Genomic DNA, 18328 nt, shown 5'->3' with positions numbered 1-18328 from the left:
ATTTTACAACTATACATTTATAAAAGAAAAATATACTATAAATTTGACATCTCCACGGTTAAAAAAAACAAATTAAAAATTACCTACAGAGTGACCCAGGTCTTTGGATATAATGTTTTAACCACTTCAGTTCCTAAGTTGTTATACATAATAAGTAAATCTTGTCCTGGCTTCTATGAAAACCATTTTTTTACAAAATGCGTCTGCCGACACTACAACTCGTCACTCAATACATAAATTTAAAATATCTAATTATATTTTATAATCTGCATATATTTACACAGAATGTATCTATCGTACAAACATTTTAATTAACACAAATGCTATAAAACTGTGTAAAACATTACATATTTTTCATGAATAAAGCGCGTTTAGTAATAGTGTACTCTTAATGTTTGAATTTTTTTAGAATAATAATAATAATTTCTCATCCTCATCATCATCCATTATCAGTTCATAATCAATCACGCTAATTATCCGTTTTAATTAAACTACGAATCTGTTCATTTTAAAACGAATATTTTATATTATCATAAACAAAAGAGTAATTTCATTTAAATAGCATAAATACTGATACAGTAATTAACAAGGTCAATTTAATAAATATGATTACATTCTAATACTACTATACACCTCTATTTACAATAAATTTCTACTAAACTATTTACAATTAATATAGTTCTAATCAAATCCTCAATCAATTCATTCATTGCGTTCCCCAAAATTAAAGTAACTCGCGGGTCACAAAAGCTTTGAGAAGAACGTATTTGGCGCTGTCATTCGCGCCGGGTCAAGGATTCGGGGGTATGACCCCAAGAACGGTCTGAACGCAGCTCTACTACTCTCCTCCCCGGCGCTAGTAGTGGCCTCCTGCGTTGATTCGTCCTGGGTATCCAAAGATGATTCATTATTCGAATTACCAGCACCCATGTGCAACTTCCTCGTGTGCTTTTTAAGGTCAAAGTTCCTGCAAAATCCTTTTGCACATATACTACATGTAAACGGCTTCCTCTCATTGTGCGTGTGCATGTGGAATGTCAGATTATAGATCTGGTGGAATGCCTTATTGCAGATGTTACACTTGTAGGCCTTCTCTCCACTGTGGGTCAAACGGTGATTCTTATAGTTACCCTTTTGATGGAATCCTTTACCACAAAACTCGCACACAAATGGCTTATAACCAGCATGGATCCGCGCGTGAGTATTCAGGGTCGAAGAGCGGTTGAAAGCTTTTCCACACGTCATACATTTATGCGGCTTTTCGGATGTATGAATGATTTTATGCCGACACAACGTTGACGCCTGACGGAAGCCCTTTCCACAAATCTTGCACACAAACGGTCGTGCTCCTGTATGAACTGGCATATGTCTTGTTAGATTATAATGAGCGTTGAACACTTTACCGCAGTCTCCACATGCGAAGCTCTTGTTTTTTGCTGGAGACGGTGTGGGACCCGTGGTAGATGAAACTGCATGATCAGCAGCCGGCGCACGGGGACTCGGTGGTCTCTGAACTGGGGACTGTACAGGTGGCGGTCTTGGAAGATTTAACTGATGTGCATATGTTAATGAGACTAAGTCAGTGCCGTAATACAAAAGCGGATAATGTGACACCAACTGTCTTCTGGCTGCGGGTATGTATTGCTTAAACGCCGAATCCAGCAAATGCGCTCCGTACGAGAGGAAATTCGGCGGCGGTATGGGTTCTGGTGAGGCGGATTTCTTCCTGTCCGGCTCCATGAGCCTCGCGATGGAGAAGTTGAGGACCGGGGTGGTTGGCGTGTCTGGGGACTTGGCCCTCTCCGGGGAGGACTCACGGGGCCCCTCGGGGCGTGTCGTCGATTGAAACGGCTGCATTTTGAGTACCTGCGGAGAGAGATTCATTGTTAGTTGGTGCAATCTCGCGAGTGTCGCATTGTGTCGCGGTTAGAGCGACTTGTTTTAAGTAAATTGGAAGGGGTGTAGCCCCGATTCGCGGCGCCTTTGTACAGAAATCGTTTGCAAACATTCGTACGAATTGCGTTTTGTGAATGGCACGAAATGGAAAAGAGCCCTTCAATCGTATTCAAACTTGAAATCCACTTTCGTTACTAATTACATGTGTTGTGTATTTCTTTCGAAGAAAATATTCTTCAGACAATTTTTATATGTGGGACTGGTGGAAAGAGAGATATCAGTATAATGTTTATTGTTTACTCATGTAGTGTTAATTAGTAAGAAAGTTCTAATGTCAAATAGAAACAAACAGATAAGTAGTATAAACACAATATATCATTTTTTGTAAATACTAGTGCAATTCAAATTGTAAATCGCAATTAGATAATATTTCTCAATTTAATTTAGAATTGACTCAACACGATAAAGTACTTGTTGAACAATAGTACTCAAAACGATTAAAAGTTTATTCAAATAGTTTATACAAAACAAAGAATAAGCCGAACTAAAATAGCTTTTAATAGATAAACCACTATTTAATTAAAAAAATATAAACAGTTTTTTCCAAAGATTTAGTCTAGCTTTTCAAAGGTGGAACGCTGCCAGTATCTTTGCAACCTGCCTAAAGAGACATCTTTTAATAATATATTCTAGTACTTATTATTTTAAGATGACTTAGTGTTTTTGTTATATTAATTTATGTTAGCTTTATAAAAGTTAATCATATTATTGTTAATATAATTCCAAAATATTATCTCTATATCAATAATTTGTATACTTTAAATTGCGGAAGTTATAAAATGCTTGAATAAAGTTCAAAGTATTATTAAAATAAGACTGCCTTGATTTTTAAATCGGATAGGATTTCATCAAAAACCACATGAAAACAAAAGCGACTAAAATGGGGTTGAAGCATTGTTTTGAAATGCAATTAACACATGAAATTGACTTAACCCGTAAAATATGCTCGTGTGAACTTCAATGCAATAAAACAATTCACAAATAATTGGTCTTTTTGGCCGGAGGCAAGAATTTCTTTGAAAAGTTCTTTCAAATTTCGCTAAAATAATAAGTGGATTTTACGCGCGGCACAATTTTTATCGGCTTCAATTTTGAGAACAATGGCGACATTTTGTAAATCTGTTAATAAATTTATCACGAATCACATAATAATCATACGATGCATTTTTATTATTAATATTTTAAAATATAACGCCACACACAGTGTAACCACAGAGTTCAATCACGAAAATCCGTAGATATTTTTAGTTATATACCAGTTTTGCAATTTAAGGAATACCTACTTTGAATAATATTTCTTTCCATAATTAAGAATGTTAATTTTTTTTCAAACCTTACAAATTAAAAACCATTTCCGATTTCGTTGTAAATTTTCTTTGCATCCATAAAAAAATTGCTGCCTTATGTGATAAATCATTTTGCACCTCTGATATATAAAAAATATCAGTGGCACTGTATCTAGGCCTGAGATTTATGATGATATATAAATCTAAGTGGCAAGTAGATGATCAGCATTCTGTGACAGACACTCGATGTCAACTTTTTGGGATGTAATGCAAACCATTTCCTGACTATGATTCCCTTCAGCGAACGTTAAATACGCACATTGAAAGAAAGTTTATTAGTACACAGTTGGGGATTGAAGCAACGACCACAATGACGAGAATCGCACATTGAAGCCACTAGGCCAACACTGCATCTCTGATGTATGTATTATTTAGTATCTAAGAAGATTATTAAGAAATAAGGAAATTTTCAGTATAGTTTGCTAATCAGCTGTAATTGGTAATCCGCTTTTTGCCGAAGAATATTTTGTTCATAATTAATTTGTTTAACTTCCAAGTCTATCTAGATGCAGACCGGACACAACTCTACCACATAGTGTTATTTTATTTATAGAAATAACACCTATGTTTAGTGATACCCACGGCTACTTACCAGAGGGTTCGCAAATGATTCATTAACTCGTACGGTTAAAGAAAAAACATCGTGATTAACTGAATGATGGTTTGCATAAATCTGAGGCCCGGATCTATAACGTTGTAACGCCATTTATTTAATTTGTGACGTAATTTACTTCCAGACGCGATTGTAATAATAACAAAAAAACTATTTTATTAATTGAAGTGCCAGGTGGTAAATGTTGGTACAACAATTCGCTTGCGCGGTTAAACACAATGAACTCGACTTGTATGACCGCCATTATTTTGTGACTGACGGTTAACGGCTTGCATTGTTTTGCTTAAATTGAATTACTCATTAGATTTTGATCTAGAAATTTTATCGCGATTGTAATTTCAAGGCATATTACTAAAATTAATTCAATTTATTTTAAGTCAAAATAAAACTGTGGCGGCTTCGATCGACCGCGACGCCTTGAAGATCTATTGAAATATACACAGACAAGTTAATATTTCAAAATCCAATCCCAAATTGAATTTTGAATTTATAAATATTATACCATGTCTTATGTATAGATGCCAGACTGGAAATTTAAAAAAATGTCAAATTCTTAAATATTGTCTATGTTTTATACATAGACAACATTAAGAAAATAAGTTACCTTGGCATCAAGCAAAATCATTAAATAACAAATACCGATACCCGAAAAAGAACAATGATAATTTGGTGTGCTAACTTTTTCCTTCTGAATTTCTACGAACACAATCCATTTTTGGCGATGGATAGAGTTTAGATTTAATAATACAAATAATAATAAAATATACATGTCTATGTTTAAAAAACAATATTTTAAAAACTGGTGTAATTTAAAATCTTTAGATATGATATTGTCACAGTTGAACTGTCATTTTTATACAAATATATAAAAGGTCTATTCGCATAAGTACACTAGCCGACCTACCATGGCCATGGATAGCTTGTATCGACAGATGGCTATTACAATCCGTCGATTAGTTATTAGCACACTTTTATCAATATTTGGATAAAGATGTCTATCTCAGATGATGAAAAAATGGATTGAGATAGGTTACTTACTACTTCCTATCCTACAAAGCCCAAATTAGGTTCGACTCTTGTTCAATGTAATCTAGATCAGATAGTAAAATGATTACTTAACATGATGACACCAATATCATAATTACACCTTATCTTTTCCTCTCGACGCGATGACAATGATTAGACAGCTCCTTTCAAAACCTCACCCTAAATTGTCTTTTAACGCGTTGCTATAAAGATTATTTTTCACGGAAATCATATACAATGAATACTTGACATAAGCTTCAGAGGGGTTGAATCTTCGCGTGAATGTGGACCCTATCTCGTTGTGATAAGAGGACCAGAGATTTCTTAAATCTGTTGGTTTAAATTAAACTTTATTTCAATGTAAATAGGATTCAGTTTCATAAGAGTTTATCTCTGAGTTATTAAGTTATTACGTTGATTTAATGATATGGGGTTAATAAAAGTAATTTCCCGTTAGCGGATGTGTTGAGGGCGTATAAATATGCTAAATGTCTAGATTTTATCACCTCATCCATAAACTTGCTACACAATGATAAGGGAAGTTTTTAGGATAACATCTAATAATAGGATAATCGAATTCGTCTTTGACATATAGGAGTAGAGACATGTTAAGTATGAAACCAGCCACGCAAGATAAAGAACTACAATTATTAAGTAACCAATGTTTAATGATTAAACATTATTTTCTTCTTTATATTAGTTCTGCAGAATTTTTCTTCTAACTTTGACTTAGCAGAAAAGTCAAAAGTTAAAATAGGAAATGGCTGTAAAGAACATAATCTATCATTATAATTCCACATTCAATAGGTACTACTTTAAAATTACTTCTATATTTGTCGTGATCGCATCGTAAATTATCATCATCAGGTTTAATCATAGTGGTTTCTGTATACAATATACATTTCAGTTACGCAAAAATAATATTTATATATGGCCGTTCACCAACCAGATGGACCGATCAAGTGTAATACTCATCGTCTTCAAAACTATACACTGTCATAAGAGAAGCGCTGGACAGAAACCGATGGAAGCAGATAGAGTGGACTGCTGTAGATGCTTCGTTGCTGACTAAGCTCAGACATGAGCTGCAGATTAAAGAGAGAGAGATGTTTTTATGACAGAGTTAACACAATTGTGAATTCTAATATCTTCTATGCATCTGTGTGCGCAATTTATAAACACATCGTTAAATCGTGAATTGAGAAGAAACGGACACACCTCAGTTTATTAGGCGTGGAAGGCTGTTGTTTTCCCGATGCAGGAAGATCATTGGCCTCTGATCTTGACCCAGAAAAGGTTGTAATGAATTAAACTATTCAAAAAATACTATGACACATTGAAAACAGTGTAAAGCCTAATTCTATTTTGTGGCATATCGCTTTTTTAAATATTTAAAACAACCCACAAATAATTTTATTTTGACTTGACAGAATGAAACGTTAAATAAATATTTCTCTTTAAAATCAAAGTCTAATTTCCAACACGAAATCGTTTAGTATGACTTAAAGAACACTCGATCAGGGCACTATGAAAAGCCCGCGTTGCCTGCTTTTGACAGTTCGAATGTCAGATGTCTGTCACTTCAAGACGTCATTAGCGACGACAGAACAGCGGGTGTTTTGGCGCGAATTTCATTTGTGGCCGCAGATTGTAGGTGTCTATAGATATTTCAAAATATATATTTAATCAAATTGCTGATAATTATGTTTATGTAGGCAGCTAGATTAGTGGCGTAGAATGGACGAGAAAAATTAGTCATCTCTTGACCACTTTATTTGCAGTGACTTAAGGTTATGGAATTATGCCTTAATACCACGATCTTAATATAATTTGTTTTGAAGTACGTCTGTTTTTAGAAAAAACCTGTGTAACATAAAGTCCAACAGGGTTTTGACTTCTGTTTTGTTATTAATGTCTTAAAAGTGTGGAGACACATTCTTATTCATTTATTTACAAAAAAACAAACACAAGAAATTAATTCAAGAGAAACAAGCTACAGAATTACGAAATAAATAAAGTAACTAACTACTATAGGCACGAACGAACAGAAGAACGGAAGAAGTGAGGGCAATACGATTTTAAAGAACTTCATTAAGTTGCTTAAAATCTATCAGTACCATAAGTTTTAACTGCTGTGCAAGTGAAGCCGTCCGATCACACGATTCTCATGTCATGGTGGCATAGTTAGTGGACTCAGTTTCCGCACCTAGTTTTCTAACTATAGTTTAGTGTACGTACATGTAGCCAGTCCTAATAGAAATTTTCTTGTACAATGTCCTAATAGCTGCAATTGGAACAGTACGGTTTTTAAAGTTACGACTGAATTTTATTGGAATAGTTAAACACTAATAGTAGTAGCAAAGTAGTTTTAATCCGGTAGAACAAAAATTTCGATTCACAAACCGATTATTAAGTGCGAGTGACATTCGTCACCCCATAATCCCCTAAATCACTGCTGTCTTCTGTCCCTATCTGACATTAACTGTTTGGTATATCTGTCTCCCTCTGAATACAGTAATCCGGAACCGCAGAACATGGTCATTACTTTTGCGATCAACAAACACGTGAAGGGTGACAATAAATTACATAGAATTAAAACTTCATTATTTCTCATTTCCAAGTAATTAAATACAATAGGATATTTTGAAGGATCGAAAGACCAACATGTTTCTGTTGATTTGAATTTATTTAATCATGAGGAAAGATAATACTATGTTATGTTTATAATGTTGCTTCTCGGGGCCTAACTCCGACGATTTAGGATCGCCACGCTTGAATTGCTTGCTTGAGATAAGAATACCTGAGTGAGCAAATTGTAGAGCCTTTCCTTTGACTTGTTTTATAAGTTCGTAACAAGAATTTTTATATCAAAAATAATTCTATCATTCATGTATTTCCTTGGTACTATAGTAGTGAGATTCCGCGCCATGAAGATATCTTTCGCAATATTGATTTGTACTCAGGCGTTCATTTAATCCTGGTAGATACAATAATTCATGTAAGTTATATCCATTTCAAATTTGACTCTAAAATTACATATTTAAAAGGAATAGAACAGACACTAAACTCCCTCCAATTTCGCCGAGATTCAAACCCAAATCCTGGTCTTCAAGAATTATGGTCACCCTATGATCAGAGGTCTCTATTTGGTATGTTAAACACTGTCATTAAAGCCATCAAAATAAAACGATCCCCTCGCATATATAACATGTTTGAGGAGAGAGGTCATCTTATAATGGCCGTGTTTAGCTTGGGGAATTGCTTGGGGTGGAGCTGCAAATTGTTTATTATTTATATATTGACATTTCATTTGGATTTCCAAATAATCGGGGATTAGTGTGGGGATAATGGCGAAGGAAGAGTGAGAAATCCTATTTCTCAATTACACAAATAAACCAAGGTTGGAACTACAATCTTTAACTCAGCAACATAATTATACATGTTGCAGTATTAGTAGTAGTTGTGCTATTACATATAGCCAAGCAGGTCATGCTACAGTAAAACTCGATGTATACCTTTTTTAAAGTTCAATGTTTTCCTTCAGAAAACTCAGAAAAGTCCATGTTCAGAGATGTGTGTCGCTAACTCGAGTCACTAGGCCAATATAATTAATGTAAGTATAAAAGACAGCACGGATCATGGATCGGAGAAAACTTTAACGAATATTAAGTGCCTACTATTAATAATAAAATGTAAAACTGGTGTAATGTTTGTATTGATTGTGTTTTAATATTTTGTAACTTTTATGTTTACCATAATTGTCAGATATTATTGGAAAGATAGCTTGTAATATATATGTCGCAGCCAATTAGCTTAATCAGCCGTTTAACTAAACAGCGTCGTTGAACTAACGGCCTGAAATATATTCAGCCGTGGCGTTTGTTACAACATTTAATGAACTTGCTGGCTAATGCTTAGACTATTTGTACGATAGAACCATTATTTGGCAGAAATAAAAAAGATTAAACATAATATGACTTAAAAATATTTTGTATAAAGTCAAATCACATTATTATTGTCACTACACACTTACACTATACTGTTGTTTTTCATGTAAGTTTGGAAAACACCACCAAAGTTGTGGTTTGCCGTTGCTATATTGACAGTTTGAATAGTTTCGTTTCAAGTTTGAGAGTGGCAGTAAGTGGAATTATGTTTAAATTAACAGTTAACAGGCTAGGCAAGTAATGAAAAGTCATCAATTCAAGTTATTTGCCTAGCTGTTTGATCAACTGTCTGACATCTTTACAGGCCGCTATACCCTATATAGATAAAGCATTATATACGAAGTGGTGATTTTTAATAAATCGAGAAATATATACTTTTCACTCAATATTAAACCCTCCCCTTATAAAAACCTGGCTGCACTTGTACAACTTTTATGCACATACTACTTAAAGGGTAGTTAAAGACAAACAGAAATTTGAATAAAAATATTAAGCAATTGATAAAACTAATGTATGTAAAAATACGTCATACATACTAACTAATGATACAGACAGTTTTAAAAATTATATTTCGAAAATTCCAATTCCAAATTAATTTAAACAGTCCTTTTGGTATTCAAACTAAATGAAATGAAAAATCATTTATGTAACTTGCCAACATTTAATTAAGGGAATCATTAGAAAAATAAAATTTCTGGGATTTCAGTTTGATGTTGAATTATGGAACACATCTACGTATAAATAACACACAAAGTTGTATACATTTCATTATTTTTCATAGTTTGGTTAAAACATGTTTTTTTATTCCTAAATATATAAATTTAATCTGTTACAGAAAGAATACTAATTTTTTAAAAACCTTTTGTTAGTTAAATTAAGAAGTATTTTTGAAGGTAAAGCACTTTTAATCCATTTTCAATATACGACCATAATAAAATTATTCTAAACCATAAGTTCGTTATTTAATTGCTCCTGGCAAAAACCTTGTTCCTGCTTTGCACTACTTAAATTAAAAAAAACTTACACAATAAAAGGACAATTTTTTATCATCACACAATATAAAGAAATCATAGTAAATTTCAAATTATTATGACAAGTTAATAAAAGATATACCCAAACGGATACACGTATCAACGAGTTTTAATCTATAAATTTTGCTCTATGACCATCACAGTGAAATCCAGAAACAATTTTTGACATCAAGTGGACGCGGCTTTTGTGATTTCAAAATAAAAGCGAGGGTTAAATTTAAGATTTACCCCAACCACTTTATAAATATAATTTAATCATGGCAGACATATTTTTGTGTGTGTTTTATTTATATGGGAATAGCGCTGCGGAATAGAGTGGGGATTAACCAAGATCTTGGAAGATTTGGGTAGAAAACGTTTAAAAAATTGTTTTTCGGAAGCGCACAACGCTTGGACGCTGAAACTGGAAGTACAGAAGAGGACATCACTTCTCGCATTGCCAAGGCCCGAGCCACCTTTGCACAATTTCGGCCTAGGCAGTCCCGGATGTTGACGCGTCGAATCAAGGTTAAAATATTCGGATCCAACGTCAAATCTGTGCTGCTCTATGGGTGTGAAACGTGGAGACTCCAAGTCTTCGACGTATTCTGAGTGCTGCCGCGAAACCCCGATCACCTAGCAGATCAAGCGACTCAAATGGAATTGTATAGGCCATACAGTTCACAGGGATTCCAATCATATCCCCAGGCGCTTGATTGAACCCGCAAGGAAGGCCCAAGCAAACCTGGCGTTCAGTTGCAGATGAGGCAAAGAGAGCGGGAGATACTTAAATATTGTTTGATGATTTGCTTTTTTAAAAGAGTACCGAGAGTTTTTTACGCCGGCTTTTTCTCTCGGCCTACACCCTCTGTCTTTGCCGATGAGTAGGGATGCCTACAAGCTTGAATTGATTGACGTGGAATAAGTGATACCTAGAAGATCTTATGTTCCAAAATAAACGTATTTTATTTTATTTTTATTTTACTTAGAGCGGGGTAAAATACGAGGCTCAATATCGAACACGATGGATTCACTGTGGACGCCCTCTGCCCATCTAGGGGTTATAGGACATTAAGTTAAAGTATGTAAGAGTGCATGAGTGAGTGTGTGGGTGCATGTGAGTAAGTGATTGAAATGAAAAACTTATTAGGTCTCGGGAGCTCCTCCAACATTGCGTGTTTATAAGCCAGAAGATAGTATTTAAGCAGCCTATTTAATATATTAAGGGCCTGTTTCACAATGTCCGGATAAGTTCCAAATAAGCTATTTATTACTTATTGGTAGGATAAATAGTATTTTTGCGTTTCACGACTGTCAGATAGCGCTATACGTTATGAAATGCGAGGTATCTTATTCGGAACTTTTATCTTTCGAATAATTTATACGTTGCATATTAGCTATTTGGTACTTTATCCATACATTGTGAAACAGGCCCTAAACATAATATAGTCTGCCTGCATATTGCGTCTTGCGAATACCTTACTTACGATCCTTACCATTTTAAGAATAGCCTGCATAAAATGACTACATACATCTTAATGTTTTTAATATCACAAATTTAAATAAGACAGGTGATATGTTTATAAGATGATAGGAAAGATTGTCGAATGAAAGTATGCAGCAAGTAAAGTTGCTTCGTCTCTTTAGTTTAATAACGTCTTGGCGGAGCTTTTATAGCACTACAGGCGGACCACTCAGTTTAAATCTTTCTTGTTAATTATTGCTACTTTCTAACGAAAACTATTGGTCTGTATCTTGATCGCCGCTTAGCCGCCGCTTTCCTTCGTGCAAAGTGCTGATTGATTGCCGACGTCAAAGATGCTGTCTTAAACATGATTTTATTATTTTAAAAATCTAGGTTTTAATGAATAAACCATGATTAAGGCTTCGAGTGTATAGCGGGGCAAAGTAATTCTCACATAAAAGCCAAGAGAGCTGGTATGCCTTTGGATCTGATATTCAAACATGAAAACATCATTATAAATTCATCTTTCATAGGGACCAAAAGAAACCTACTTAACTATAAATGTGTATGCCCCATGCCTCATGGCATGATATTAATTGGATTGTACAACGATTGTCGCCTGTACCTACATCGACTATTGTCACGATAAATAGAAGTTCCACCTGATGTCACTAAGCCTTACGCTTCACACCCTCGGAGGGCGGAGATTAGGCCATGTTTAATGCCCTCACAGATTGTTAAAATACGTGGAAAGAGGTGAGGGTCCCAATTATTAACGTATGCTTTTGAAATTGTATTGTACACATTAATTGGACTGTACTTTAAGCTTTTACCTTAGACCAGACGGAACCCTTAAGAGAATCTTGATTTTTTTGAACATATCGCAACGAAGCAGAGATCCGAAGGTAATATTGGGCTTTAGTGTTTCTGCATTATCAAGAGTATCTATCTTCTTTCTTTTTAACTGTGTGCCACGTTTCTTTCTATGTGTGCTAAAAATGCTTGATTTAGGTATTGGCAAGTATTTAACACGTTAAAACAATAGTTGTATTTCATGAATTTAGTTTTCTGTAATCTGTGATCTGTAAAAAACGTATTTGATATTGGCGGGAAGAACTCTGAGTGTCATAGTCATAGTGAATGTGTATTTGATTAAATAATATTAAAATAACATATTTAAATGTTATCTTGTTATTAATAACGCAGTTTATTTAAAAATAAGTAACCTAATTTTATTTATTTATTAAGACAGGGTCTTTTACTTAATTTTAAATTCAACTTAAATGTCGTATAGTGCCGCCCCGTTGCTTATTGCCAACTTATAAATGAATAATTTAGATACAAGGTACCAACAGCCTATCTCCGATCGCTGTACGTCGAACAATCTCATAACTCTCAAGCGTTTTGACGCATGGCACAATATCCCAGATTTAATCAGTTCGTTCGATTCAGCCTGTTGACATCCACTGCTGTACATATGCCTTTTCCCTGAATCTCCAGTACGACCGGTTCTTTGCGATCTGCATCCAATGCCTTCCCTTTACCCACTACAGGTCATCTGTCCACGTAGCGGGAGGCCGTCCAACGTTTCTGGACTTTTTTGCCCCAACTGTTCATGTGCCCCATGTTGACCACCCTTTGCCAAGCGTATACGCCTCTTTGTAAGTGCCTTTAGTTTTTCTGCGGTTCTCTCTTTCTCTAATTCAATTTCTATGATAGCCCTCTACGTAGTAAATTGAAGCTTGTGTTCCAGGCTTACAGTAACAGACCAGTAGATACTATAATGCAAATAATCTCTAGTTGACATATCTTTCGCGATTCTGTTGTATATGACATTACAAATGTTAGACCAAGAGTTTGATTCCCAATAGTAGGTATTATTATAGAAACAAATACTCGTTAAAAAATGTTTCTATTAAAAAGTTCCCATGTTCTTACTGAAATAATACTTACGGATTTGTAAAGTGTTTAGGTAAGTCTAACAAATAGTTTACAACTACTTCTAAAAAACATTAACGTAAAATAGCAAACGTTTAATAATACATCCTGGTTTGGACAATTTACTTCCTCTTCCCATTATGAAGGATAATAATGGGATAATATACCAGTTTACAAACATATTGCCATTTCAAAAAGCATGCCGCGGAAGGATTATGGTTTAGTTTGAAAGTGTTACCCCGTTTGTTGACCAGGTATTGTCCATTTGGAGATTGTTTAATTTATGAAGAATTTTCTGGATAGACGAGTCCTGATAAAAAAAAAACTACTACAAATGTGGAAACGATGTGTAAATAATTGTATAAAGGTTTAATACTAGAGGTGTTTTATACCTAATCAGCATGATTAAGCAAAAAACTAGTGGAATCTAAAATTGTATTTATATTTTCCATAATTATCACGCATTTTACAATAGATAGCTGATAGATGTAACATTACTGTAAATAAATAAATGACGTGGTTAACTTAACTTAACTAACTAATACATAAATACCTCAATTCTAAAACTTATAAGTAAGATTATTTGACGACAATTCTTTTGTTACTGTGTTTTAAATGTGCTTAAAAATAAAATGTCAAACAAAGTACCAAAGTTGTTAATTAAATGTTAAGTTAATTAAATTAAATTTAATTGTCTGATGTCTATATACCATCGTGTGATGATTGCGCGAAGTGAATTCTGTTATATTTTTATTAAGTTACAAAATTTTAATAATCTCTTGCTAAAATTGCAAAAAAAAAACTTATCCTTCTGGGCATGCCTTTCGCGAAGTTGCAATGGCTCGTTTTAGCTCGCTGATATTTTGAGGAGAACGTTGCACTGATCTTACTCATTTCTAAACATCACAGACATGCTTTGGATTCTTCCTTAAGAAGAGTAGATGTCTGCTTTTGGACGTTAGGGGTGTGGCTATAATATATACAATATTTTTATATTTATTTGGCTGGTGTTCAACTTGGAGTAGGCTTTTGTCAAAACAGGACACACAGAAACATAAGAAGAAGATTGAAATATAAATTTCAATTGTTTAAATGTTCATGACTTGAAACGTAACTAAATAAAGCATATTATTAATATTAGTATTTCTAGAAGTTCAACTTGTCCGTGAACACGGTATCGTTCAGTTAGTTTGTTTATGTTAATATTAATAGATTGCGTGTAATTTTTTTTGTTTTTGCAGTTGAATATCTGCTATATACAGGGCGTCCCACGGCGATGCCACACGGAGGGAAAGTACCTTAAATATTAACGATAGGATATTTTACTGAAAGAAGACATCGTTTAATTTTTAATAATAAGTAGAACTGCATTCACAGATTTTTTAAAAATCGCCTACCTCAACCGGGAATCGAACCCGCCAAATGTGACAGTAAAATTACATGTATTTTATAATAGCGTTTGAAAGGGCTACTCATAAGCATTATTTTTTCCTTAATAACCTAGCATATTAAATGAAATTAAAAACATAAAATTTTACATTTTATTAAATATTATAAAAAATTAATATAACAAATAAAATTTTATAAAAAATTAAACGATGTCTTCTTTCAGTAAAATATCCTATCATTAATATTTAAGGTACTTTCCCTCCGTGTGGCATCGCCGTGGGACACCCTGTATACCTACGATAAAGAGCAATAATATACATACGTACAATATTACGTTCAAGAAGTTCACCCGACACTAATGACGCGGCCCATAGACTCACATTGCCAGATGTCTTGCAAGTGCCTTGCCGGCGTTATAAAAAATAGCACAACGAAGGAATCAATATATGCTTGTTTTTAAAAATAAGGTTTTTTTAAGTTATTTCCCGATTGGTCGAATCCCAAACCAATTCCGAAAACAAATCTAATTATTAAAGTATTGATAAGTAGTCATTTTAGATATCCTTTGGGTTAAGAATCTTTCAGTTTTTATAAACGTTCAGAAATGTTAGAATTAAAATTTCTTAGTCGGAAATCATTAAGACAAATCTGCGTAGCACCGTAGCGAAGCATCTAGAAAGCTACATTAGCTACGGCGTAGTCGTTCTCTTTATCTAGGATTTAAAACAATGGCTATACACTTTGTCTATGGAACAATTAAAAAGGTTGATTTAAATAGTATTCAACATTCATTTATATTGCGAGTTATTTTTGTTATTTCTGTAATTATTTAAATAGTAAGTAGGTAATTGCGCATGGTTTAGAATTGACTAGAAAACTGTCTATAAGTAATTGATACCTAGATAAATTTCAGTGAAATAAATTGTTGTTCATTATTTATCTAGTAATAAAGAAACTGCACAACCTTTAAGGTCTGGGCTTTGAATATCTATTTTCATTTAATGGGCGATCAAATGTGCCTGACACACGCCGCCGACTGTTAACTCATGTTGGTGTCCTCACGGTGTTTTCTTTCGCCGCACGAGCGAGTGCAGCACATATAGGTACGTTTCAAATCAATTAAAATTACAGTATGATGCGAGATTTGTGTGTTACGTTTGATTAATTTAACATAAATTAACTCACATTAGATGGCGTACGCAGGTTTTAAGGATTTTTATACTTCTGTAAACTGTATCTATATAAACTTTATACTGATACTGAATATACATTAAATATAGTTTCTCAGGTATTTTACCCTGATATATAGGAGTCGTACTTAGCGCGAAATTTCGCATCTGTCCCAATGTTATCCCTAATTTAGATTAAGCACTTATTTTTCCGTCAATTACCAGCTAATATGAAAGTCTTTCACCAACCTTCGAATCCAGTTCAGCCGTTCCCCATCAGTTCAAAAGGTCACGGTCATTGCACTACACTACGATATACACTGGACCGGGAAAGGCAAGCAAGTGCTAGGCAAACAAGGCACAAACTAACCAACCCCCACCCACCAGCCAAAAGACAACGCCTTAATAATTCAGACTACGCCCCTCCCTTTCATACTGTGCGAGAAACATCGCTGTATCCCTCTCTAGCATGATGAGCATTCGATGCTGTATATTTCATCTCTGTCTGGCGAATGGATATGTTGTATGTACGTCTCATTTTCGCGTGTTAGAAGAGAATGGTGGTGTGTATTATGCATCGTGTTTGAGCAAGGTTTTATGAAGTTTGCGCAGTCAAACATAGAGTAGGTGACTCTAGAGACTTTTATTGATTGTCTACGAATGTAATTATGAATTAGAAAGTATTTTTTTATAAATATTTTATACTGTATTCACAAAAAAGCGTTTTATGTAGTAAGACTGTTTTATCTTTTTGATACTTAGAAAGCAGAGGCGTAAACCATACAGAATCTAGCCTTTTTTGAGAGCATGAGTGTGCCCGTGCCCCACTGTACTGGGAACCTCAAATAAATAATTAAAAGCCTGCAACGCACCCATAAATTGGATGCCCCTGGGCTCCGATGTCTGCCCATTGGACATTCCCTTTACACAGCTGTGTGGTATTTGAATCCAGCAAAAAAACTTTTTGGACAATGTTTTCTCAGCTAAAAAACTGATTAAATTAGTTTTTATTTATTGATTTAAAAACTTACAGAGTTACCTAATTCAAACCCTAAGAAAGGACAGACTGCAAGAGGTTCGTGTGTTTGCGACCGTTTTCCTCGAAGGCCCCTAAAGTTATAAGTACATATACCTAAGAATAGAGTCGTTCTATCTGTTCAATTGTTTAAGACGGCTAGAAATACTTGACTTAAAGTCCCCCAAGTGGGACAGAGGGAGTTAGAAAACCAGTCTCGTCTTTCCTGGGCAGCTGTCAGCTTCTCTCGCCTCTGAAATGATGCTTTATTGCCTGGTCTGTTTTTGACCGCCACATTTGCCATGAGCATTCCAGTTGAGACTATACAAATTGAACCCCTCCGGAGCGTATGCCTATTTCCACTTTCGGCTTTTTATAGACCTGACGATTGGGCATTGGCACCTCATGGAACAGCTCCCAGCTGATGATTAGAGATTCCCTCGGGCTACAATATAGATGGTTTTTAGTTTTCTATCATAATAAGTATTGCGGTATACTTAATTGAGGAGTTACGCCATCTATATTAGGAGGGTGTTACTAAAGTCGTTTTTATTGTGTTTACAATTTTCCAAACAATTATCTATCTTAAAATTAATACTAGAGACTAGTGATCCAAAAAAACTTTATAGGAAAAAATATTGTTATTTTTCTTTTTTATATTGACCACTGACAGGGCCAGATTAAGAGGTCTGAGAAGAAATAAAATCGTAAGCTTAAATCACTAAGCCAACACAGCTAGTATGGGTATTTGACTACCAGTAATATATTTGGAATCAAAGTCGTAGGGTCGCGAGTGTCGAGAGCTGTCTTTGATGTCAATGCCTCTCATTCTGCTTATTTGCTTATTAAAGGATTATAATTGAATTGATTTCTTCCACACTCGAAGTCACTTCACTTTTTTGTGTTAATTAATGACGATTTTTGTCTTCAATTATATGTAGGTAAGTTTACTTTTATCCTTAATAAATAAAGAGTTTTATACAATTTCATTGTTCGTTTTTTGTAACCAAAAATGTAGAATTCGGTTGAGTTGAATTTTTTAAATGGTTTTTTCCTTTAATAAAATTAGCTTACAGTTTTTGTAGTGTAATAAAAGAGGACTCACTATGAATAGTATGTTTTGAGTTACGAAGTAGGTTGATCGGTGAATATCTAACTTACCCATTACTTAAGAGAATACAACATGTCATGAAATGTCTACCCAAGCTGCTATCAAAAAGTATGTAGGAACTTAACAATTCAGTTACATATTATATTTTTTAACCATGAAAAAGATTGCGATTATAAGTTTTTTGCAAAACTTATTTTGTACCCACCTATTAACAAACAGTACCAGACCCGTACTTATTTTAAATCGTAAATTAAACGTATTATGGGATGTTCTATATTGTTATAAATCACAACCCATTTATATCTTTGTCAATTGGTTTATTCTTCACAAGTAACAGTAATTA

General features: G+C 34.2%; 1 protein-coding gene across 1 annotated transcript; it reads right to left on the bottom strand.

The window, feature by feature from the left end:
* Positions 1-616: 616 nt before the first annotated feature.
* On the bottom strand, positions 617-16219 carry LOC110991612 (fez family zinc finger protein erm-like). Its single transcript, XM_022257051.2, has 2 exons — positions 16109-16219; positions 617-1866 (listed from the first exon to the last, which is right to left on the bottom strand). Exon 2 carries the CDS (start codon positions 1855-1857, stop codon positions 742-744), a length of 1116 nt encoding a protein of 371 aa, XP_022112743.1. The 5' UTR covers positions 1858-1866; positions 16109-16219; the 3' UTR covers positions 617-741.
* Between the last annotated feature and the right edge of the window lie 2109 nt (positions 16220-18328).

The sequence above is a fragment of the Pieris rapae genome, chromosome 18 (assembly GCF_905147795.1).
Source record: "Pieris rapae chromosome 18, ilPieRapa1.1, whole genome shotgun sequence".
NCBI classification, from domain to species: domain Eukaryota; kingdom Metazoa; phylum Arthropoda; class Insecta; order Lepidoptera; family Pieridae; genus Pieris; species Pieris rapae.
The sequence above is the reverse complement of the archived record's forward strand: the minus strand, read 5'-3'. Positions and strand labels throughout refer to the sequence as shown.